Source organism: Eptesicus fuscus, chromosome 14 (assembly GCF_027574615.1).
Source record: "Eptesicus fuscus isolate TK198812 chromosome 14, DD_ASM_mEF_20220401, whole genome shotgun sequence".
NCBI classification, from domain to species: domain Eukaryota; kingdom Metazoa; phylum Chordata; class Mammalia; order Chiroptera; family Vespertilionidae; genus Eptesicus; species Eptesicus fuscus.
The window spans coordinates 12,530,392-12,554,350 of record NC_072486.1 but is presented as its reverse complement, the minus strand read 5'-3'; the positions used below and the strand labels follow the sequence as shown (position 1 = coordinate 12,554,350).

At 39.2% G+C, this 23,959-nt stretch overlaps 2 protein-coding genes across 3 annotated transcripts in view; one reads left to right on the top strand and one right to left on the bottom strand.

Annotated features, from left to right (window-relative positions):
* PALS2 (protein associated with LIN7 2, MAGUK p55 family member) overlaps positions 1–16,228 on the top strand; it is a 59,170-nt gene extending 42,942 nt beyond the window's left edge. Inside the window, exons 6-12 of the mRNA XM_054726001.1 lie at positions 2,148–2,279; positions 4,142–4,241; positions 4,572–4,640; positions 6,625–6,786; positions 12,227–12,429; positions 13,855–13,983; positions 15,712–16,228. Coding sequence (XP_054581976.1) covers positions 2,148–2,279; positions 4,142–4,241; positions 4,572–4,640; positions 6,625–6,786; positions 12,227–12,429; positions 13,855–13,983; positions 15,712–15,888 — 972 coding nt within the window. The 3' untranslated portion in view covers positions 15,889–16,228. The remainder of the gene's footprint in view (positions 1–2,147; positions 2,280–4,141; positions 4,242–4,571; positions 4,641–6,624; positions 6,787–12,226; positions 12,430–13,854; positions 13,984–15,711) is intronic.
* A 386-nt stretch (positions 16,229–16,614) lies between these two features.
* The window catches only part of GSDME (gasdermin E), a 46,070-nt gene continuing 38,725 nt past the window's right edge, over positions 16,615–23,959 (bottom strand). The window contains exon 12 of one of the 2 annotated variants that reach the window (XM_054726008.1): positions 16,615–16,633. The gene's annotated coding sequence lies outside the window, so the exon portion shown is untranslated. Of the gene's footprint in view, positions 16,634–23,755; positions 23,939–23,959 lie in introns of those variants that run through there. The other variant, XM_054726007.1, reaches the window with a different exon arrangement.

Genomic DNA, 23,959 nt, shown 5'->3' with positions numbered 1-23,959 from the left:
GTGTTTAAAAGCCATTTGTACTTCCTTTTCTTTCTTGCATCTTCTTTAGATTGTTAGTCATTCAGAATATGGGATTGAAATACTTTAGGTTGTGTTTAGCAACTTTTTAATAACGAGTGAATAGTTAACATCCATAGCCTCTTAGTGAAACACTTTAAAATGTACTTAATAAACTGTAATTATACCTGACAAATATCTAATGACTTTAAGGTCATTACAAAATGTTTAGATCAAAGATGGGGTTCATTAATTATTTTTCAGACAAATTTTCAAAGTTCAAAGTAAAGCCAGTTTAATATGTTCAAAAATTAATTTGATAAATTAATAAGTAAAAATTATTTCTTCTAGGAATTCTTTACATTTGAAAGGTATAATTTTTGTTCCACAAATAATGACATTTTCAGAACAATTTGATGGTAGTAGGGGAATGAATGTTTGAAATTTGGACTTCCTCAGAAAGGATAAGCTTTATGGTTACAAAACATATTCTGTCCACAGATAAGAATAATAAACAGGCATGGTTAGATGACAGGGTGCCTTTATTATCCATTCAGTGCAGCTTTCTTGAGAAGTAAGGCATATCCCAGTATTTTTACAACTTTGCATACTCATCTTTTTCTGTGCCTCATCTCAAACCCCTCTATCTTTTTGCTGCTTTGATTTATAATGTTCAGATATGGACAATTCTTTCGGGAAGTAGTTGCTTGACTAAATGAGTGAAGTAATAAAATGGGCCAGTGTTTGTTTATATTTTGTTGATTCATTATCCCTGTAAAGCCTGGCTTTATTTATGCAATGAAAAATGTATTTTTAGAGTGGCATCACTATGGAGAGGCATCCAGCCCGCGTCCGTCAGGTATGATGTTATTCCAGGGCATTCTCTGCTACTCCATTTTTCTGTCCTATCAGACAACTAAATCTACCTTGATTAAACTTAATCATTTTGGATTTTCTCCATTGCCAAATCATTGAGCTGCATGCTATTGTCAAGTTAGCCAGTTGTCACATTTTAGGCAAGCTTAATATTACTTGTATGCTTGCATTTTAAATATTTCTAAAATTGTATATCATAAAATATTATTGGCTTACTGATTTTTTTTAAGCATTAATATTTAGCCTTTCCAAAGTTATTGAAAATGTTCAGAATGCTTTCTTTGAAAATCATCTAATTGTAAATAACTAAGGTTTTATCAAATTTTCCAATATGCATCCACAATATTGCATTTTGCTACACTAATAATATAATGTATTTGCTTGTGTTATTTGAATATCTTGTGTGGTTATATTTATAGAAATATGATAAGTAGAAAAATAACATTATTTTGACTAATTATGTGTTTTCCTGCTTGTTAAAGTTTATCTGCTGATTAATGCTAAGTAAGTTCTTTAGAAGATAAAATTTGAATCTCTATAAATATGCATGAAAAAAATTGTTTTAAGAAAGTAATCTGTCTGAACTTGCCATCAAATACTGAAAATGCTTAGCTTAATTAGAATTCAAATTAAAGTGACTAAGCAAAATACTGTAGATACTGGAGATCATAACTAACTGGTAACTGACATGCTTACATTGATAAAACAGATTCAAAAGAAATTTGTATAATTAAATGAATTTAAAATAGTTTCCAGGCTTTTTCAGTATTTATTTTATTTTATTTAATACTGATAATTTAAATCAGAGCAAGATGATTCCAGAAAAGTATTTTCTACACTAGTTTTGGCCAGTGTGCTGGTAAGTCTATGTGGTTACTTTTTAAGTTTACTAAATATATTTTGGGTCTGACTTCAACATGAACTTTCATTATTTAATTTTGGTTTCAGAGCCCTTTCAAAAAGTCAGTCCTAATACATCTGAAATATATGCCTTAAATCAACTGCATATATTGTTTAGGATGTTAATGTGGTGCTAATGTTTATTTCATATTTTCTTTTCTGATACCAAATTATTAATGTTCTAATAATTTAATTTTTATTTGAGAGAGACAAGTTCCATAGTTGAAGTATTAAATACATTATCAGTTACAATAAAATCAACGTGGTTTGAAAAAGATTTCAAAAATCCCGTGATAAATGGTGCATCTATAGTACTTTTAATTGTTTTCATTTCATTTCATTGTTTTAATAGTACTTTTAATTGTGTGTTTTAGGTATTTGTGAAATGTCATTTTGATTATAATCCATACAACGATAACCTGATACCCTGCAAAGAAGCAGGATTGAAGTTTTCAAAAGGAGAAATTCTTCAGATTGTAAATAGAGAAGATCCAAATTGGTGGCAGGTGAGTGTGCTGCTCAGAATTTCCTCACCTGCTTTTTTTATTTTCAGCCTTAATGTGGCCAATATCTGCATATTCAGGAAAGAGGTATTAGCATTCGTTCCAATGGTTTTACCTGCATGAACAACTCCGGCTGCAGGGCTGCTAATTTTGTGGACAGAAGACCAGATTGAGAGGGAGTTTGTGAATGGCTGTTAATAAATGCAGAGTTAACTAGCCTGGGGTGCCGATGCTGGTTTAGGGATCAGACCTGTTGGTGCTTCCCCGGGGGTGACTGCAGTAAGATACAGAATTGGGCAGGAACAGCTCTTGTGGGGTCCTCCCTTCTCAGTGTTTTTGTTTTAACTAAGGAGTCTTTTATTGTGGTTGTAGTCGTCTTTCTCTTGTCTCCCTTCTCTCTGAATACTTTCATGGCAAATAAAGCATAATTTTTAAGCTCTTAAATCTATTTGCCCACCTCTTCTCATTTATTGAGAAATGAAGGCGTGCTTTATTGTAGTGTTGTTTGTGATCGTGGTTTGAATTCTGTGTGTATGGAAAGGATGTGTTAGCACTGTATTTTGCCCCTTCCGTTTTCCAAAGCTGTGCGATGATGTTCTTCTTCCTTCCCTTAATACAGCTTCCAGAAATCTCCAGCAGCCTTAAGTCTGTTGTTGTCATTGTTCACATTGGCCAACAACCACAGTGTTCAGAATGGAGAAAACTAACCAATCGGGAAGTCTGAACTCCCTTAAACTGTCAGGGTCTCATTGAAGAGCAAGCTGTGAGAGACAAGGACCAGGGCCTAGCACCAAACTCTAAATCAAACTGAGATATCAGAAACTCACATTCGCTCTAATAGGTTATAGTGGCTTCTGAGGGGAATGAATTACAAGAATGAGAACAATCTCACTGGTGTGTCCTTATATTTAAATTAAGACATCAGTCTGTACAACTGCACTGTGCAACAGGTTAGAAAACTAAGAAACGAGTAAATAGAATTCATGATTTCAAGAAGTTTCCACTGAATTTCTTAGACTGCTCACCTGAAAAATCTGCCTTCTGTGGCTGTTTCCTTTATTGAACTTTTCCAATATTGTCTTTTTCCCCCCACTTTTTGAATGCCATCTCTCATCTAATCCTTTTCACCATTATCTCAGTTTCTTCCTGCGTTTTGTGGTCTATTCCTTTAATTCTGTTTTTTTTTTTCCCCCAGGATTTTAATTGCTAAAAATGTACCAGATTTTTTTTTAATGCTAGTTTGTTAGAATAAAGTCACTAACTTTGGGATAAGCCACTAGTAGCCAGTTCTCCAGCCACTATATTAAACTAGCACTTTTGTGGATTTTACTCTGAAAGTTAGTTCTTGACAGTAGGTGAAGTTTTACTCTTTTAAACTTACTGTTTCTCAGGATACTCAGATTGCTGATAGCGAATTAAATGCTCCCCTCTGTTTTCCCGATGCTGTCTTTCTCTTTGATTTGGCCTCAGGAAATACCAACATGGTAGGATTAAGGCTGATAGTCATATCTTACTAAAGGATGCTAGATAAAATGTCCTGTAAACACATAGACTAGCATTTATTCCTTTCTATTCTTTGACTAACTTAGTGTCATAAATAAAAAGTTTTAGTAATTTAAAGAGCCTGTGTACTTTTTTATTTTGGTCCCAAAATTTTCTTACAGATGGTGGGTGGGTTGACTAGGTGCCACTTGATTCCTCGGTGCTGAAGTGTTTAAATGACTTGACAATGCATGGGTTTAAATCTCAAGGTCAGTTTTAAGAGCAAATGTGGTATTTTTTACTGACTACTGCTTGTTCTACTTTTTAGAATATCGTCTCAAGTTTTGGTCACTGAGATATGCAATTCATTAATTTGATTCTAGGCTAGCCATGTAAAAGAGGGAGGAAGCGCTGGTCTCATTCCAAGCCAGTTCCTGGAAGAGAAGAGAAAGGCATTTGTTAGAAGAGACTGGGACAATTCAGGTGATGAGCTCCACATAATAAGTAACAAGTTGTCCTTTGTGGACACCTTTCTTTGCCTCTTTCATCTGAATTAGCAAGTGAATTTATTTACTGTATGTCTAGAGTTAATCCCTCCCATCTGCTTTATTGTGTCTCTCTCAAAAGTAAACTTTCTGATCCCTTTCTGCCACCTGCTGGTATGGTACCAGAACTCAGTGGCTCACCTGCCCCATTCTGCTTTGTAGGATGCAACACTGGGAAGGCCATGCTCCCACCCCTGTCGAACCCACAGGGCAATTGTATCCTATTTTGACATTCTGTTCAAGTTATATTTGTCTTTTCACCCTTCAGGACCTTTCTGTGGAACCATAAGTAGCAAAAAAAAGAAAAAGATGATGTATCTCACCACCAGAAATGCAGGTGTGTTTGCAGTACTTTTTGAGAAGTCCAAGTGAAATAGCTTTATATTGTTAATCGGTGTGGCATAAAGTCTACGTATATAATTTTCAATGAATATAATTCAGATTAGTACCCAGTTCAAGGGGTTGGCATGTGAACGCATGGTACAATTTAATATGAAGACATTATTTAAATCCTGATGTTATATGTGCTTATACTATGACCAATGTGCTTATTTTATGAGTATAGTTTACAACACAGTGAATTGCTTAGGATGCTTATATTAATAAAGGAGCAATGTTATAATTGAAACTATTTGTTTAGAGAATTTTGATAATTTATGTGTCATTTCTAAAGAGCCAAATGCCTCTATGAAGGTATGAAAGAGTTATGATTAAAGGCAACTATATTCAGGCATAACATTGTCCATGGCTCTTTTGGGAAAATATTACTGACCAAATGAATCTTAGTTTGATCCAGGAGGGCTCTTTCTTAAATCTTTTAGACTGAAGGAAAGGTAAATACGACAACTATCGGAGTTACTCCTTTCAGTTTAGAGGCTGATAGGAGTGACGTGCAGCTCTGGAGGCATACTTGAAGGATCGTCAATTTTAAAGCACTTTCTTGACTTCAGAGCTGCCTCTCCACTGGTAATGAACTAAATAGCATACTCTAAGGGGAAATAATAGAATAGTAAATTAGAATATAATACGTAAGGAGAAAATAGGCTCTCCCTCAACGTTGGTTAAGCTGCTGTGGGGAAACTATGCAAAGAGCTGCTGTTAAAATAACCTAAGAAGTATTCTTACTGTAGATTGAGAGTGATAGCCCTAATGATGGCAGTAGAATATTTCATACTCAGTTTAGCCTTATTATTCATGAAATATGTGTTCTTAAGCCTTTCTTTTAAAATAGAAAATTTATAATTTTACCATTGACTATGAATATAATTTTGGAATGTGTTTGCACTGAAAATAATTTGGATCCTATATTTTATTTTATACATATTTTCAGAATCTTAATATTTAAATGTCAGTATGTTGTCTACATGCATTTGTTAATCAAACCTATTTGCAGTCACCAAGATAGTACTTATTCATTTATAACACTGGAAGGGCACGCTCATTCTATAAGGACTTACTCATTGATATCACTGGAAGGGCACGCTCATTCTATAAGGACTTACTCATTGATATCACTGGAAGGGCATGCTCATTCTATAAGGACTTACTCATTGATATCACTGGAAGGGCACGCTCATTCTATAAGGACTTACTCATTGATATCACTGGAAGGGCACGCTCATTCTATAAGGACTTACTCATTGATATCACTGGAAGGGCACGCTCATTCTATAAGGACTTACTCATTGCTATCACTGGAAAGGCACGCTCATTCTATAAGGACTTACTCATTGATATCACTGGAAGGGCACACTCATTCTATAAGGACTTACTCATTGCTATCACTGGAAGGGCACACTCATTCTATAAGGACTTACTCATTGATATCACTGGAAGGGCACGCTCATTCTATAAGGACTTACTCATTGATATCACTGGAAGGGCACGCTCATTCTATAAGGACTTATTGAAGCCGCCATGCTAGGTATACTGCTGTCCTCCATATTTGACACACAGTTTTTAGCTGAATGAATTATATAAACTATTTGTCACCAGATTATTTATATTAAAGGAATTATTTCTACTCACGAATTGATAAGGTTTTATGGGTAGAATATCTGATAAGGATAAAGCACGGGCATTTTTCTAGCTTGGCTGGACACATTTTTAAGAAACAAATGGATGGCAGCAGATATTTAAATCAAAATGTAAAATAATTTTTTGTACTTTATCAAATTAATAAAAACAAATCTGTACTGAGTACAATTCAAGTGATATTTCACTATTATGCCTATTAAGTCATTACTGAACAGAATAGCAGAAGTTTCTCATCCACATGAAAGACAATTGAATGTGGTGTTTTCCATGTCCTTTACCTGCAGAATTTGATCGTCATGAAATCCAGATCTACGAGGAGGTAGCCAGAATGCCTCCCTTCCAGAGAAGGACATTAGTATTAATAGGAGCTCAAGGTGTGGGACGAAGAAGCTTGAAAAACAGGTTCATAGTATTGAATCCCACTAGATTTGGAACCACGGTGCCATGTAAGTTGTGTGTTTTCTTCTCTGTTTAATTGGCAAGAAAATGTAGTGAGGGCACATAATTGTGATCTTTAGTCCCAAATAGGTTTTTATTATGTCAATGAAAACAAGCAAAGAGAAGATATTGGCAGCTACTCTACGGCCTGGAAGTAGCACTGTTCTCGTCAGCCTGCCGCCTGGTGGCAGTCCCTCCTCCAAACTCTGTAGTTCAGAAATGCTAAACACAAGTAGTAAGAGTTGTGGCAAAAGCAGCATTAACTTCGTAGTTTTTTTTTTTTACTTCCGATGTCTATGTGAAAAGTTGTGTTTTTCACCCATTTTGGTGTAAAGAAAAGGGAGAAACCTGCTGGGTCCTCAGTCACCTCTCTGGCAATCCCTTTGTTAATTTGTGTGAGCCTGCAAGGTCATAATCCTGGTTTTGGATAGCACAGCAAGAGGGATTCATCTGTTTTTGTTTTTGTTCATCAGTTTATGTTGTTCATTATGTTCCATAAATGAGTGAGATCATGTGATATTTATCTTTCTCTGACTGGCAAAACAGATCCAGAGACAGAAGCATTGATCAGACCGTCAAACCTCAGAGGGAAGGTAGGGGAGGGTGGGGGTAAGGGGGAGAGATCAACCAAAGGACTTGTATGCATGCATATAAGCCTAACCAATGGACATAGACACCAGGGGGGTGAGGGCATGAATGGAAGGGGTGGGGGGGCAGTGGGGGATAAGGACACATATGTAATACCTTAATCAATCCTATATAATAAAGAGGTAATATGCAAATTGACTGTCACACCCTCACAAGATGGCTGCCTATGACCAGGCTGGCAGGGGGGTTAGTGAGGGACGACCAAACGACTGAACGAGCAAGCTGCGTGGGGCAACCAGGCCGGCAGGGGAGTTAGTGAGGGACGACCAAATAACTGAACAAGCAGGCTGTGTGGGGTGACCAGGCCGGCGGGGGGGGGTGGGGGGGGGGCAGTTAGGGGCGACCAGATCAGAGGGGGGCAGTTAGGGGCGACCAGGCCAGCGGGCGAGGGGCAGTTGGGGGCGATTAGGCTGGCAGGGGGGGCAGTGAGGGGCGACTAGGCCGGCGGGGGGGGGGGCAGTTGGGGGCGACCAGGCAGGCAGGGGTGGGCAGTTGGGGGAGACCAGGCAGGTGAGCGATTAGGAGCCAGCGGTCCAGGATTGTGAGAGGGATGTCCGGGCCTAAACTGGCTGTCAGACATCCCCCGAGGGGTCCCGGATTGGAGAGGGTGCAGGCTGGGCTCAGGGGGACCGCCCCCCACCCTTGAATTTTGTGCACCAGGCCTCTAGTAAATTAAAAAAAGGGGGGGGGGAATTCATCTTCCAGGACAGGCAGCATTAATTAAGGTCACAGAGATTGGTAGAGAAAATAAAATGCTCATGGGAAGTATAACCATTAAGTGAACCAAATACTCAGTTTATGATTTTTGCATTCTTATTTGCATATTTACATGGAAAGTATTGTCAGAAGTATGCTTGATGAGAATGGAATTAGATCAAGGAGTTAGATGATATCACTGACTTGTTATAAGGACTAATATACATTTGCTTTATTTCGAAGATGCACTAGCCTTCCCTTCTCGGAACTTACATGTTCTGTCCCTAAACAAGGCAGGAGACAAGCCCGTGTTGCCTTGGAGCTCCCCTTTCTGTGCAGCTATTGCTGAACATGCCCCCTTCGTGATTAACACAGTATTTCTTGACGTATAGTAGTGCCCTCAAGCTGTTCTGAGTCAGATCATAGCCTAACGTCACTCCATCTCTTTACGATGAGTTTCAGAGTTTCTCTGTTATCCAGTTTGTTCTGAGATTTAATTCTCAGTGAGTGATCTTATTGCTGAAGTTCTTAGGGGTTGGTTGGAGGAGTAACCTTACCCGTTGCCCTCCTGTGCTGTTTGTAATCCCTTCAGGGGAAGGCTTTCCATTGTAAGCACATGAATCACACAACTCAGACAAATCCTAGTTCAGTAGTTATTAAAGCCTCACTGTGGTCAAAGAATTGTAAAGTATTTTATTTTTAGCAAGTTAATACATGTACAGTATTTTAATCAAGTGGTACTTAAATAATGGAAATATAACCCCCTGTTTTCCTCTGCCCCCGCCTTGGGCCTACTTACTAGAAACAGTTGCTTTTCTTTCTTTTTGCTATTTCTTCTGATAGCCTTCCCTATTTCTTCATTATCTTCATTCTGCTATTTCTTGCCTTGTCCAGTGGGGCCTCGTCTGTTGACTCCCTGACTGTCCTCCCAGTTTAGAGGTAATGCTAGTTTCAGTTAACCCCATTTTATTTTCCTCTCCCTCTTCCCCCACCCAGCAGTCACTAGCCGTCTGTTTTCTTCTCTTTACCTTGGTTTTATGTGTATAGCTTTGTTTTAAAGCAAAGACTCACTTATCTATGAAGTCATGACTTTTGCTTGGAGACCTCTGTCTCAGACCTCAGTCCTTTTACTTTCGTGAGCACCATGGGCTGTGTGTTGACTGCCCCGTTGTTGCCACGGTGATGTCTTTCCTTTTGCTGCTGTCCTGGCTCAAAGCTGTTGTTCCTGGACCCCATTCTTCTTTCTTGGTTTATTGCCTTGTTTTGCTGGGCACATCCTCTTGTAACTTTACAAGAAATGGTGTATGGGATGTCATTTGTGCATCTTCGTATTTGAAGATGTATATTTTCTGCCCTATACTTGATTGATTATTTAGCAGAGAGTAAAAATTCTAGATTGTAAAACTCAAAAGATGTAGTTCTTGAATCCAGTTCTGTTAAGAAGTTCACTGTCAGACCTAGCCGGTTTAGCTCAGTGGGTAGAGCATCGGCCTGCAGACCAAAAGGTCCCGGGTTCAATTCCAGTCAAGGGCACATACCCTGGTTGCAGGCTCCTCCCTGGCCCAGGCCCTGGTTGGGGCACGTGCAGGAGGCAACCAATTGATGTGTTTCTCTCACATCGATGTTTTTCTCTGTCTTTTCCTCTCTCTTCTACTCTCCCTAAAAAAAAAAAAAAAAGCGGGGGGGGGGGGGAGAAGGAAGGGGGGAGAAATATGCTCAGGTGAGGATTCACAAAATAAAAAGGAAGTTCACTGTCATTCAAATTCTTATTTTGGCCCTGGCTGTTTTGACTCAGTGGATAGAGCATCGGCCTGAGGACTGAAGGATCCTGGATTCCATTCCAGTCAAGGGCACATTCCCGGTTGCGGGCTCGATCCCCAGTAGGAGGCAAACAGGAGGCAGCTGATCAGTGATTCTCTGTCATCATTGATGTTTCTATCTCTCCCTCTCCCTCTCCCTTCCTCTCTGAAATCAATTTAAAAAATATATATATTTTTAAAATTCTTATTTTGTGCATGACCTGTTTTCTTTCACAGATATTCAGGGTCTTTTGCTATATTTTGTTGTTTTTCAGTATTTTGAATTTAATAATGATGTGCCTTTGTGTGCATATTTTTTAACTCATGCTGATGATTAGTGGGCTTTCTGCCACGATAAAATTTGCCTATCTGGACATTTCACAGGAATGTAACTATGCAGTATGTGATGTTTGATGATAGCTACCAACGTCCTCAAGGTTCATCCATGTTTCAGCTGGTGTCAGCACTTAGCTGCTTTTTATTGCTGAATGCTATTCCGTTTTATGGCTCCACCACATTTTGTTTATCTGTTCATCACTTGATGGACATTTGGATTGCTCTATTTCTTAGCTGTAATGAATAATGCTGCTATTAACATTTGTGTACAGGTATTTCTGAGGACATGTATGTTTTCTTTTTCTCAGAAATGGAATTGGTAGGCCCAATAGTGACTCTGTGACTATGTTTTGCGAAACTGCCACATTGTTTTCCACAGAGGCCATATTATTTTACACTCGCAGCAATGTGTGAAGGTCCCCATTTTTAAAAAAAATACTGAATTTATTGGTTAATAAAACAGCTTTCAGGTGAACAATTCTATAACACATCATCTGATATTGTATTGTGTGTTCACCACCCCAAATCAAGTCTCCTTCCATCACCATTTATCCCTCTCTACCCTCTTCTCCCTCCCCCACTCTCTTTTCTCTCTGGCAATCACTGTACTGTTGTTGTATATGTCTATGAGGGGCTTTTGTTGTTGTTGTTTGCTTAATTCCTTCACCTTTTTCACCTTCCCACCAACCGTGCACAGGGCTTGTTCCTTTTTCTTCACATCCTAGGCAACACTTGTTTGTTGATTTATTGAGTTTGAAGTTCATTTTGTTCTTATAAAAGTTTTCTTGATGTGTTGTGTTTATTATAAATAGTCTAAATACCATCAACTTTTGATCTGGATTATTTTCTAATTTTAAGTGTATGTGTTTAATGGTTTCTTCAGATATTCTGCATGTGTAAGTGTTTGATTAGAAGTTGAAAACTTTTTTATGTCTGATCCAGCCAAGCTCAGATTAAGGCTAAATTTGAGCTCCCCCTCCCCCCTTCCTTCCCTCCTTCCAAGCTGGTATTCACAGGTTGGCAGACAGTACCTAACCCTGCATCTTTGCAACAGTTTGAAAGGTGATAATAGTCCATTCCTAGCGTGGCCCAAGTTGCAGGGGAGTTGTATGTCTCTGAAAGTATTTAAAGCTCTAAAATGTCAGACAAAGAATCCTCTAAATTTTCACTTGGTTTCTTTGTTCTCATTCTCTGAGCAAGAATACACACATCAGATCAGAATAGAGAAAGTTAATAGACCTTAATAACTTTGAGGTGGCTAGTTCCACCACTAATGCACAAAATATAATAATTAGGAGTATAAGTAAGCAGGAAGCTGAAATAAAGGTACTGAGACAAAATAAAGGATAATTTGTGGGTAAGGTACACTTCAGAAAATTGATAATACCAACTAAGAATAGGAGAACTGCTCAGTGGCTTGGCACTCAGTTAGGAAATGTTAAAGTGAAAGGAGAGGACATATTGACATTCCTGAGGAAAGGGGAGTAAGTGCGGGTCAGCTGGAAAAGATATTTACTTGCAACGTACCTCACACTTACTAGGATTCACCATAATTAAGAATTTAAATGCAGGACTCTGCTTCCAGGTAACTATATTTTGAGTTTCAAACTGACCTTATCAAGCACATTTTTTTGGATATAAATTGTATATTGGGAACTACCTTTTAAAGCATTCCTATCAATCGGGGATCAGCAAACTATTTTGCTCAAGGGCCACATAGTAAATATTTTAGGTTTTGCAGGTCATCTAGTCTCTCCCACAACTCCTCCACCAGTATAAAATAAGTGAAACGTAAGTAAGAAGAATGAGCGTAGCTGTGGTCCAATAAAACTATCTGCAAAAATAGGAAGCAGGCCAGATTTGGCCGTAGGCACTAAATGGAAGCATCTTAAGCTACCTTGTTCATTTTAGTCTGTTTTCTAAAATCCTGCATTCTCTTTGTGTAAATTCTCAACATAATTTTATTTAGTTACCTCAAGGAAACCAAGGGAAGATGAAAAAGATGGCCAGGCATATAAGTTCGTGTCACGGTCTGAGATGGAAGCAGATATTAAAGCTGGAAAATATTTGGAACATGGGGAATATGAAGGAAATCTCTATGGAACCAAGATTGAATCTATTCTTGAAGTTGTCCAAACTGGACGAACTTGCATTTTGGATGTCAACCCACAAGTAAGCTGCATGGATTCCAAAGCTGATTTTAAATTTTATTTCCCGTGGAGTTTTTGTTCTGTTTTGATTTGAGATTGTGAAGGTGGCTCTTTCCCTCCATTACCTGTTGGTGATAGAGAACCTTGTTATGCACCCACTAGTTAAATAAATCTCTGACCAAGTAGCCAAGCACTAGAAACATGACAGAAGTTTAGTATTGCTTTACTTGTTCAAGTAATACATAAATGCATACGTTAGAAAATGCGGAATTTAACATGTAAGCCAGGCTGCAGAATAGTCCCGGGGATGTAAGGGACAGCCTAGGAAATACAGTAATATTGTAATAACTATGCATGGTGCCAGGTGGGTACCGGAAATGTCAGGGGGAACACTTTATAAAGTATATGATTGTCTAACCACTGTGCTGTACACCTGAAACTAATGTAAAATAATACTGAATTTAAACTGCAGTTGAAAGAATGTTTTGAAATAAAAAGAAAAAAAATTGCAGTCACGCTTCTTCCCACCCAACACACACACACACACACACACACACACACAAATATTCATTTCATTCTCATTCCATTCCGTGTCTCTCTCACCGACCCCTTCCCACCCTTCTGCTTTCAACCCAATCTCACTTCCCTACTCAGAGGTAAATATTATTGAGTTTGGTGTGTATCTTCCTGCCTTTTTAGTATGCCTTAAGTAGAAAATTACATATTTGTGCACGTGTGTGTGTGTGTCCCACACACATATATACAAGGTGTCCCAAAAAATGTATACACACACTTTGAATAATTATAAAAGCAGTGTTCATTAAAATACATTTCATTTTAATAGCTATTCTGTTAAAGTGTGAATACATTTTTTGGGACACCCTACATATTATATATGTACACATATACATACGTATATATATATATAATGTTTTCTATTTTTGTTGATTCTTTTATATAAATGAAAAATCCTATACAAATTCTTTAGTTCTTTTTATTAAATAATGTTTCTTGAAGACCTTTTCATGTTGATTACTGTAGAGCTTTTTTTAATCTTTGTAATTGTTGCATAGTATTTCATGATATAGACATATATTAACTTATGTAACCACTCTCCAGCTAGTAGACACTTAAATTATTTCTAGCTTTTTCAGTATTAGCAGAATTCTACAATTAACATAAAAACATTTACAGCGTTCTTGTTGACTTTTGGGTCCTTCATTAATTTAATGCTTTCCTTTGTTCAGGAAGCTCAAAGGGTAGAGAGATCAGAACACAATTAATGGATCACTGTTTAGGAAAGTACTGTATGGAATCAAAGGATAGAAGTGGGGCAAGCGTTAAATTACGTTCTTAATTCTTAGGAAGAGGCAGATAGTGAAAAGTAAAGGGAAACGATACAAATTCTAATCCTATGTAAGTGGTGTGTGACTGTTGTCCTGCACAGGCCCTGAAGGTGCTGAGGACATCGGAGTTCATGCCCTACGTTGTCTTTATCGCCGCTCCGGAGCTGGAGACGTTGCGCGCCATGCACAAAGCTGTGGTGGACGCTGGCATTGCTACCAAGCTTTTGACGGTGAGCACTTCTTTTTAGGTTAACAATGTTACTTCCGCCTACAATTTGTCCTTTTCCTATTGTTATGCTGGTGGTTCCTAATTTATATATAGACTAGAGGCCCGTTGCAGGAAGAGATTCGTGCAATAGGCCTTCCTTCCCTTGGCTTCCAGCACTGGTTTTCCTCCGGCACCAGGGACCCAGGCCTTCGCTCCGGTCCGGAGTCTGCTGCCTTTGCTACAGGCTCCAGCCAGAGTCTGCCGCCTTCGTCTTTGCTGCGGACGGAGTGCCGCTCCTGTAGATCTCCCCCCACCCCCCCCCCCCTCCCTCTCATAGCAGGTGTCCTGCCCCGCCTGGCCACTCCACGCCTGGAGCAGCTGGGTGGCTGCCATCTTTGTCCTTCTAATTTGCATATTCCCTCCTGATTGGCTGGTGGGTGTAGCAGAGTGATGGTCCATTTGCATGTTTTTCTTTTATTAGTGTAGATAACTCGGGCCTCAGAGCTCTGACTTGCATACTGGGATGTCTCACAGGCATCTTAAACTTAACATGTACAAAGTAGAACATTTGCTTTCCCTCCCCCACCCCCTCAAAAAAAAATCATGTTCTCTCCAGCCCTACTCCCCAACTCTGCATCTTCTAAACCCACCCGCTTAACTCATGCTAGAAACCCAAGAGCATCTCCATTCAGTCGTTTTCCTCACTTTTCACATCCAGCCCGTCAGCTAATCCTCATGATTTTATCACCAGCATAGTTAAATAGTCTGGGTCATTCCATACCCTTTGCCACCATCATAATCCAGGGATGTCTCCATTGCGTCTGGGTCCTTCATGACCTATTCCATGTTCATCTCAACTTACTGCTCCCCTCACCCCTTAACTGTCTGGGCCTCCTGGTCTTTCGGTGTCTTCACACATCCAGTCATTTCCCGCTTGGATTTGGCATTGCTGTTTTCTCTGCCCGGAATGCTCTTTCTCCCACTGTGGTTCTCAGTTTAAAAGTAATGTACTTGGTGTCTTTGTAAGTAGATCCCTTAAAATGTGTTGTTCCTGATTATTTTCTTTTATAGAACTTACTACAACTCACAAGTTCTTGTGTTTATTTGCCCTTTATTTGTCTCCTTCACTGTAGGGTAGGAACCCCCTCTGTCCTATTCATTGTTATATCCATAAATAATGAAACACAGTAGACACTTTAATAGAAACTCAGTATTTGAAGAACATGTAGAATTGTGAAATTTCAAAACACTTGTAAAAGCTTTTCTTAGTCATGCAGAATCCATTATTTATTCCCCCACATCATTCTAAAATGACTAGAAATATTTTATGATATATAAATAATGCTAGCAAAAAAATAATAATAATAATGTGAAGTTAGTCTTCAAAATACATTTGTAAGATTCTCTTAACAGTCACTAGAAACTGGGTTCCATAATCTAGAGTCCATTAGATTTCATCCTAAAATTATTGTCAGCAGTTTTTTAAATTAGGAATCTTATCCTAATGTCAATGAAACAGAAGATACAGGGTACTCATAGGCACAAACATAAAACGCGGTTGGGAAGATGGGTACAGGAACAGGTAGTAATGTCTTTTTAACACTCTATGGATTAGATTTTGAGAATTAATATCAGAATCACAATAAAAAATTGTCCAAGCTACTAATTTCTTATGTTCACTCTGAGTTGCTATTTGAGCAAGTAAATATACATTATAATAAAAACATTTCCTTTTAAAACTCTTCAACAGGACTCTGACTTGAAGAAAACAGTGGATGAAAGTGCACGAATTCAGAGAGCATACAACCACTATTTTGATTTGATCATCGTAAACGACAACCTAGACAAAGCCTTTGAGAAACTACAAACTGCCATAGAGAACCTGAGAATGGAGCCACAGTGGGTCCCCATCAGCTGGGTTTACTGATGAGTCGATAAGGTTCACAATTAAAATACAACTTTTAGAAAGTGACTGCAGCAAATAACCTGCTACTGAGAGAACGCGTGCAGCGAGGAGATGTCTGCCAAGGCCAGGCATTCCACCGCAGATTGACATGCCAGTACACTCTTCTGAATTTTTATAGACAAGGTGGTTGGGAAGGTGTACTAATATATAACTTAACTTAATTTTTCTAACTTTTTATGGACAATCTATTCATATCACATAAAGAAATGCGTTGAAGCATTTTGTATATGTTTTGATTTAGTGCCCTTGCCTTTTTCATCACAAGAATTTCCAACTCATTCATTCGAACCTTGGTCTCACATTTTCACTGTGATAATGAATACTTGAAATAGTTTTGTAAAGTTGCCATTTAGCTCAGTATTTAACAAGTGAAGGGGAAGTTACTCTAGAAAATAGTCGTTATTGGCCTTCTTTCCTAATATAATTTCTTAAAGAAGCAGACCCTGAATGTCAGTGCTACAGCAAGTCTGCCACCATCCAAATCTGACATCCGAAGTCTGCTCAATGCTACATAGCTTTGTTATTTCAGAGATCTATGGCTGTCCGTTCTGATTTATACAGATATATTGGGTTTTTCCCCCTTCCTTCCTATCTTTAGTGAAAAAATGAAGAGCAATACCTTGCGCTATCGTTTGTCGCAAAGACTGGCTGATGTTAAGTTACCACGTACACGGCAAGCAAGCTGGGTGGGCTCAGAGAGTGCCTCCTGTAAAACAGCAAAATGACACTTGCCTTTTTTTTTCCCTCACAGCTAAAAATTTAATGGACAAAACGAACTTCTTATACAGGTTTTTATTAGGATATGGTCAGCAACTGTATCATGCCTCTGCATATTTCTGTGATGCGTAAAGATGCCTCTGAGGTTGCAGTTTGGTGGGGCTGTGACAACCAGTGTGCTTTTTGAAGTACGATGTGATCATTAAGGTTATTTGTTTGCTTTGTTGTGTAGAAAACCCAGACCACTGAATGATTTTTAAAATTTGGAAATAATGGTCAGCTGTTTTACCTATACGTAACATATACATTATATAATATATACATATTGTATATATTATATAATATATATTAAATTTTTTTACATTTCTGTAAGGAAATGCACTTTTGTTTAATGATTGGGGGGGGGGCGGGGAACAGTTCTCCTCTAGATGCATTAATATATACAAATTTCCAAATCAACCTCAGTTAATAATACCTTCCTTTAGGATTCTTGGATGGTATTAAATCCTTCCTGAAAAGTATTCAGAGATGTGGCTCATCATCAAACTAAGTCATCCGTATTTTGTCTTGCTGCTAGCTTTTCACCTAGAAGCCCTCACACCTAAAGGGGTAGGTACTTCACCAGTGGTGGTTGTCTCTGTCTAGTGGCAGGCACCAGGCACCTGGCTGCTGCAGGTTTCCCTCACCAGGGCTGTCCCATGGAGTGCCCGCGGGAGGGCTGGAGGGGGAGGAAATGCAGGCGGCGAGTGGTACACACACACTGTTGTAAACCTTTCCACAATAAAACAAAACTCTCAAGTTGCTGTATTTTAAGAGTGGAAATCCATAGATATTTTTAAATTCCAGGATTTCATATCCAGAACACAAATTCATGTTCTTTGTCCTAGCATAGGAAATTGGTGGCAAAATGTATCACATTCACTTAATAACTTCAATAACTTTTAAACCGCCTATATTTACGTCACATTATTGGCTTCTCCGAGCAACAAGAATCAAGCACAGTGTTGAGGTGAGGTCCTGTGACTTAGTGTTCCCACTCATTGTAAATTTTAAGAGGAATTTCATTTCCACATTCTCCGTGTGCCTTCGTCTGTGAACAGCTTTGGGATCCTTGTAGCAGCACAAACAGCTTATCCACAAATTATTTCAATCATCTTGGCAAAATAGAGGTGATTTTTACATCATGTGTATTTTTAGCTTTATCTTATGGGATAAAGTGCAGATTATTTAGAAAATAGTCTATATGTAAAGAAGTTATTTCTATTACAAATGGTACTCATCAGAAACTACTTAGTTAATACACACTAGTTCCCTACTAATATGAAATAAGCAACACAGTTTAGTTCATTTCAGCCTAGAAGCCAGAGTTGAAGAGAATACGTTTAGAAACGTTCATGTATCTCAATAAAGCCACTGAACCTGAGTCTGCAGGAACCACAGAGATCTCGGGGCAAGCAGTCCCAGCGGCCGCAGGATTCTCCCGCAGCAGTGAGTAGGGCTAAGATGATTAGCTTTGCTGATGTTGAACGATTGCTAATAGTTACAGTGCGCACACACATGCTTATGCTTTTGGGAAACATGCTGTGCCTGTTTGGACATTAATGACCCGAGGATCACTTGTGGGCAGGCGAGTATCCGCATTCAGGGCATGACTATTCATATACCTGTAGTTACACATATATCTTTCACTTTCAAATGTAAAAATATCCAGAGTTGATGTCTCTGGTTAAGTAAAATTTAACCCTAACTACTGGAATATATGTGATGTGCTGTAAGTGGAATTTCACCTTGATTACAGCCATGCCTTGATTGTGCATTCTCAATTTCTTTTTGATGCTTGGGTAATACCAAGAATCCAATACATCAGGGCTTGATGTACTCTTGCCAATTCTAACTATACAATTGCTGAGCATAGCTTACTAAAAATCGTTTTCATAAACCCAATATGACTACAGCAAAAGTAACTTGAACCTAAATTCTCTAATTTAGCAAAGTTTACTTATAATTGCTGATAAGGACACGTTTTCCTTAAAAGAGCAAATTTGGTAATTAATACAAATTTAGAAAATACAAACTGGTAATAAAATACAATAATGTGGCATTATAGATTATGGCCAGTTGTTTTGACCATAATATCCTAATAACAATAACTATGATCTTTACTTTAAAATTTTATTAAATTGGTACTTATTTTTATGTATAACAAGTGTCATGATCATGATTGGGGTTGATTTTCAAGATGGATAGACATGGAGTTAGGTACAATTGTTTTGAATTGGTAAACATTTGAGCATAAAAGTTTGAAAATTGATCAAAATAATGACCTGCTTAACATTGCACTTTTACAACTTCTGAAAAAATATTCAATTTTTCCAGAAATCACAAGCTAGAGAGCCAATAATTTTTTAATAATGAACCTTTATGCTAAATATGGAAAAGGCAATCCTGAAATTTTGTGTATATAGATAGCAGGTCATTTTTTAAATGTTTGAGCCTATATATATATATATATATATATGTTTTATATATATGTATGTATATATATATAACATATATATGTATGTGTGTGTGTGTGTGTGTATATATACATATATACACACACACACACACACACACACAGCTATGTGTAGAATATGTAAAATTCTCCCAAAATACATGAATAATAAAACTAAATATATTCACCCATGTAATTATAACTAATATTCTTAAATTTTTGATTACTTCCAAATTCTTATGCATTCAGGAACTTTTTTCACTTTGTTTGAAAGGGCTTACCTTGAGCCAGGTACTAATTTCCTTTTTGAAAAATAAATGAAGTATTAAGCCCATAAAGTTAACATTATAACTTAATTTCCTTAAGGAAAAAGGAGCGTGCTAGATGAAAACCTCTTGGGAAATTCTTAGTTAAACCTTCTAATGAATTTGTTACATGGTTCAGGCTTAGAGATTATGGTACCTGCCCTCCTCTTGTTCCAAAGGATGTGCTGTGAGAATTCATGTAATAACATTTATAATGTATTTTGAGTTCTTAGGACAGATTCACTATTTTAATGATAAGATTATTGTATATAGTACAAGTGAAAATTATTCACAAACTTAAGAATGAATTCCATTGACTAATAATTCAGCATCATATTCATTTTTATGTAAATAGACATTGTATAGCTGAGGAAGAACAGTTACATAATTTTTTAAGGTAAGATTATTTTTTAAATAATTTTTTGTTAGCTTCAAGTTTTATTCATTTTTAAAATATTTCCCATAATCTGTCACGTTACTTTCTGTGTTCCTGGAATGATTTAGTGCACAGAATAAAAAATGAGTCTTTAATCGCCAAAAATAGTGAAGGAAATGATGATATCTAATGTTCTAAGGTAAGAATTTAAAAGCATAGTTTTCACTTCTGCAGTATACTGCACGACCTTCTTTAAAAGTTGCTCTTTTGGTAAAAATGACTGAGATCCTAATTCTGACTCCTGACCTTCTGTAACATTTTTATGTCCCTTTACTTTCAATATTCCATTTGTTAAATAAGGCTAACTTAATATTTGTCTTCAGCTTAAATTACAAAACGTAATCTGTAGTTCTGAGGTGGTAACTGCTAAACTAGGAAGTCTACTTGGTCTGTTTGTTATATGTCTGCGCTTGCATTGAGGTTACTTATCGTTTCATTCTGTTGAAGTGGCCCTCTTCCGGGGCTAACAGAACCTGGTGCACACCATCCTGGACTCTGGTCTCCAGCTCTAAAGCCGCTCTGAGCCGGAAGAGGGTCTGTTCCGCCCTCAGTGGCCCAGGGCAGGAGGTCCGTGTTAGTTTAGAGTCCCTTTCCAAGTTGAAACGCTTAGCAAGTCCTAGCTGCCCACCAGACCACTCACAGATCAATTAAGTAAGCAGTGCAGTGCTCTCTTACATCACAAGGCACACTGATCTTTGCCCCTCAAAGCTGCTCTACCCGGCTCTTACACCTGAAACTTGTCGCCGCAGCCCATGCTGTTTAACTGATGGTATTAATTCTGAAGGGGGTCTGTTTCTCAGGTCATTGGGGACCGAATACAGTTCAGTGACCCTCTCTGATGCCTCACAGCCATTGGCTGGCTGGCGGTGCAGCGTTATGATGGTAACTGACCTCCACACACCAAAGTCCGTCTGTCAGAAGCGGAGATTCTCTCTTTTTTTTTTTTTTACTACTAGCTTTTATTATTTTCTAATCTTCAGCACAAACTAAATGAACACATCTACAGTGAACGTAAATGGTGCTTATAACTTGGGAGATGAAAGACTCGATGCTTGTAAGCCTGTTTTGGGTCCCACTGAACAAGCTACCATAGAGCAGAAGCCCAAAGGCCTGCTTTTAAAAGTCGGAAGTTGAGGTCCATGTTGTACTTCAGAAATAGCAAGCCAGGGGAGAGGCATAAATCTGACAGGCCATGCCTGAAATTTGCTTCTCACATTAGTCAAGGCGGCCTGGGAGCGTGGCGGAAGAGGGAACGCGCTTAGCAGTGAAAACCTCAGCTGTGAGGATGTGGCCTTCCTCTTCCCCTTACAGAGGAGCGGTGGGCAGCGGGGTTAGTCACACTGCCTGGGGCGCACACAGCTTGTTCAGAAACGCGGTCCAAATGGGAAATGCCTCCGTGTTTCCACATAGAACCAGACTCAGGGAGCGCTCACCTCCCTCTGTCCTTGGAACACCAGACGGACAGTTCCCTTGGCCGTGTGCTGTCTTTAAAAAAGGAACTGGCCCCCGTCTCTTCAGTAACACTGGTTGGGAAGGAAGTGGCGCCTCGGGTTTTGCTGTAGAGGAGTGAGCACGAGGGGCGGGCACCACGCGTCGTTTCCTGCCTGTCCCTGAGGGCCCATGACGAGTATTTGTTGTGAAAACCTTGCTTTGGGGGATTCCCCCACTCCATCTTGGTATGCCTTTATTTTGAACACAGATGCATGCTCTTTTTTAACCTCTAGTCTGTGAAGTGATGGTAGGACTTTTTTTTTTTTTTAACGGAGGACAAAATCTTGTTGGCAACCTAAACATCAAAGCTAAACAAGCTGCTAAAGTAAGTTTCTGATGAAAAAGTTTAAAAAGAAAAACTAATTGCTACTGCTTTCCAAGTAATTGTATTGCTAAGTCCTGTGTAAAAGAAATATTACTGTCCTTGTATAAATAAAACTTTTCTGCAATACGATTATTGATTTTTCAGAAGCTATCCCTATAAAATTTTTCTTTTCACATATTTCCAGATACTGCCCCAAACAAAAATTATTGAAATGTTCAATCTGTGAAATTCCATATGCCTGGTAAAATATTTTTGTATGTAAAAAGGAAATAAATATTTAATATTGGAAAAATGTAGTGTTTCATTTATAAGTAGAACTGAGGCTTACAGACAGTAAAATACAAAGTCTATGAGGTTAGCTTTGGAAACTTCTTTTAAATGCTAATAGTTTTTATAAAAAGCCTCTAATGTAATATAGTTTTATAAATTTTCACCTGCCTCTCCTCTTTAACAAGGAAACCCTAACCATTATTTCTTCTATGCCAGCCCAAGTTTCAAACACAACTTACTCAAGGAAAGAAGTTCCAAGACGGAGAAGGTTAAAATGCAGGATCAAGAAAAGGCCTCTCCGCTTAGAGGGCATGGGATGCCGGCAGGACCGCTGCCCAGAGACACCTGGCGGGAAAGAGGTGGAGAAGGCGGACCCACCTGGCTGGCCCAGCGATGGAGGCGTGACCATGGTGCCTGCGGGAAGCCTGTGTCCAGAAAAGGTACTTTGCTACTCTTTCCCCAGCTGGTTTCTGGGATCCTATACCTCATCCTTGAGAAATTGCTAGTTCAGTGTATTTCTGATGTCTCCCAAAGAATCAGCGTGATATGCAGCAGTTCCTGGGTTAACGTGGTTTCATTCATTGTCGTTTTATTCTAACGTTGATGAGGGAGGGGGAAGTCGATTACTGGCCAGAGCCACTGTCTGTGGTTTGCGCGTGGGTTTTCTCTGGGTGTGCGGTTTCCTTCCACATCCCAATGATGGGCGTGTTGGATTAATCGGCGTGTCCGCACTGCCCCCGTCTGTGTGTGGGTGTGAGCGGCCCTGCGATGGAAGGGCACCTGTCCAGGTGGGTTCCCGCCTCGCGCCCTGAGCTGCTGGGAAGGCTTCGGCCACCTGGGACCAGGAACTGGCATCGTCGCTTTGGAAAATCGTTCCTGTTTTTATTCCTCTTTCTTACATGTTTGAATAGCTCACCTGTTTCATTGTTTAATATTTGAAGTGTTTGCGATCTTTATTTAGAAGTGTGGTGATGCTTTTGTGACCAGGAATAGGCCATAGGAACTTGTCTCGTGTTTGTATCAGTTAGCTTATGGTTTAAAATGGCTTCATTACATGTTGTTTTGCTTCAAGTCGCAGTTTCCAAGAACCTATGGACGCCGTTAAGTGAGGACGTCTGTCCTTTACTACCCGTGAGTTTTCTATCAGCACAGGAACAGATTACCACAGGTTTAGGCTGCTTAGCTCGGTTCGGGGGGCCCGGAGCACCTGGTGCAGCCTCAGGCTACATCCTTCCCAGTAGCTAAGTTTTAAGTCACCATCCAACAGGGTAACTGGCCAGTGTCGGGGCAGCTGTGGCACAGCTAAGAGACAAAATGCCTTAGTCGCCTGTTCGATGTAACCCAGGCTTTTACACTTGCTGGGATGGCACCTTCCCTTTCTGTCTGACGTCTGTCTGTGTGTGTGTGTGCGCGCTCTGGTGTAGGCTTTTTTATTATTATTGTCTGAAGGATAATACACACAAAATTCTAACCGGAATAGAAGGGTGAGCCACCCCTTCTCCCGCCTTTTGCTCAGCCTCTCCCTCCCTCCTCCCCAGAGGAGCCCATTGGGTTTCTAGTGAACTCGTCAGTGAGGTTCCTGTCCCATGCATGGCGCTACTTGTGTCTCTATTTCTCACACAAGTTAGACTCACATTACACATCCCGTTTACAGTTTTCTTCTCTTCTCACGGATCATAGGTTTATTTATGCAAGTACTTGCACAAGGATGATTCTCCTTTTTCAGAGGTGATGAAAGGGTTATTTGCCTCATTAGCATTAAAATCTTCAGAGCGGGAAGAAGTTGAGGTGGAAAACATGTGCCGCGTAGCACGTTTCTCTCTAACCACGCTGCTCCCCACGGCCGCCCTGCGCCCACGCTGGACAGGCCTCGCAGCAGGCGCACTCGGTGGTGCTGAGGGAGAGCAAGTGGCTGCAGGTGCCAGGGGACATTAGCACTGGGACCAGGGGACAGCCCAGGCTAGTTATAGAAGCTGTGGAAACAAGAAAAGGCA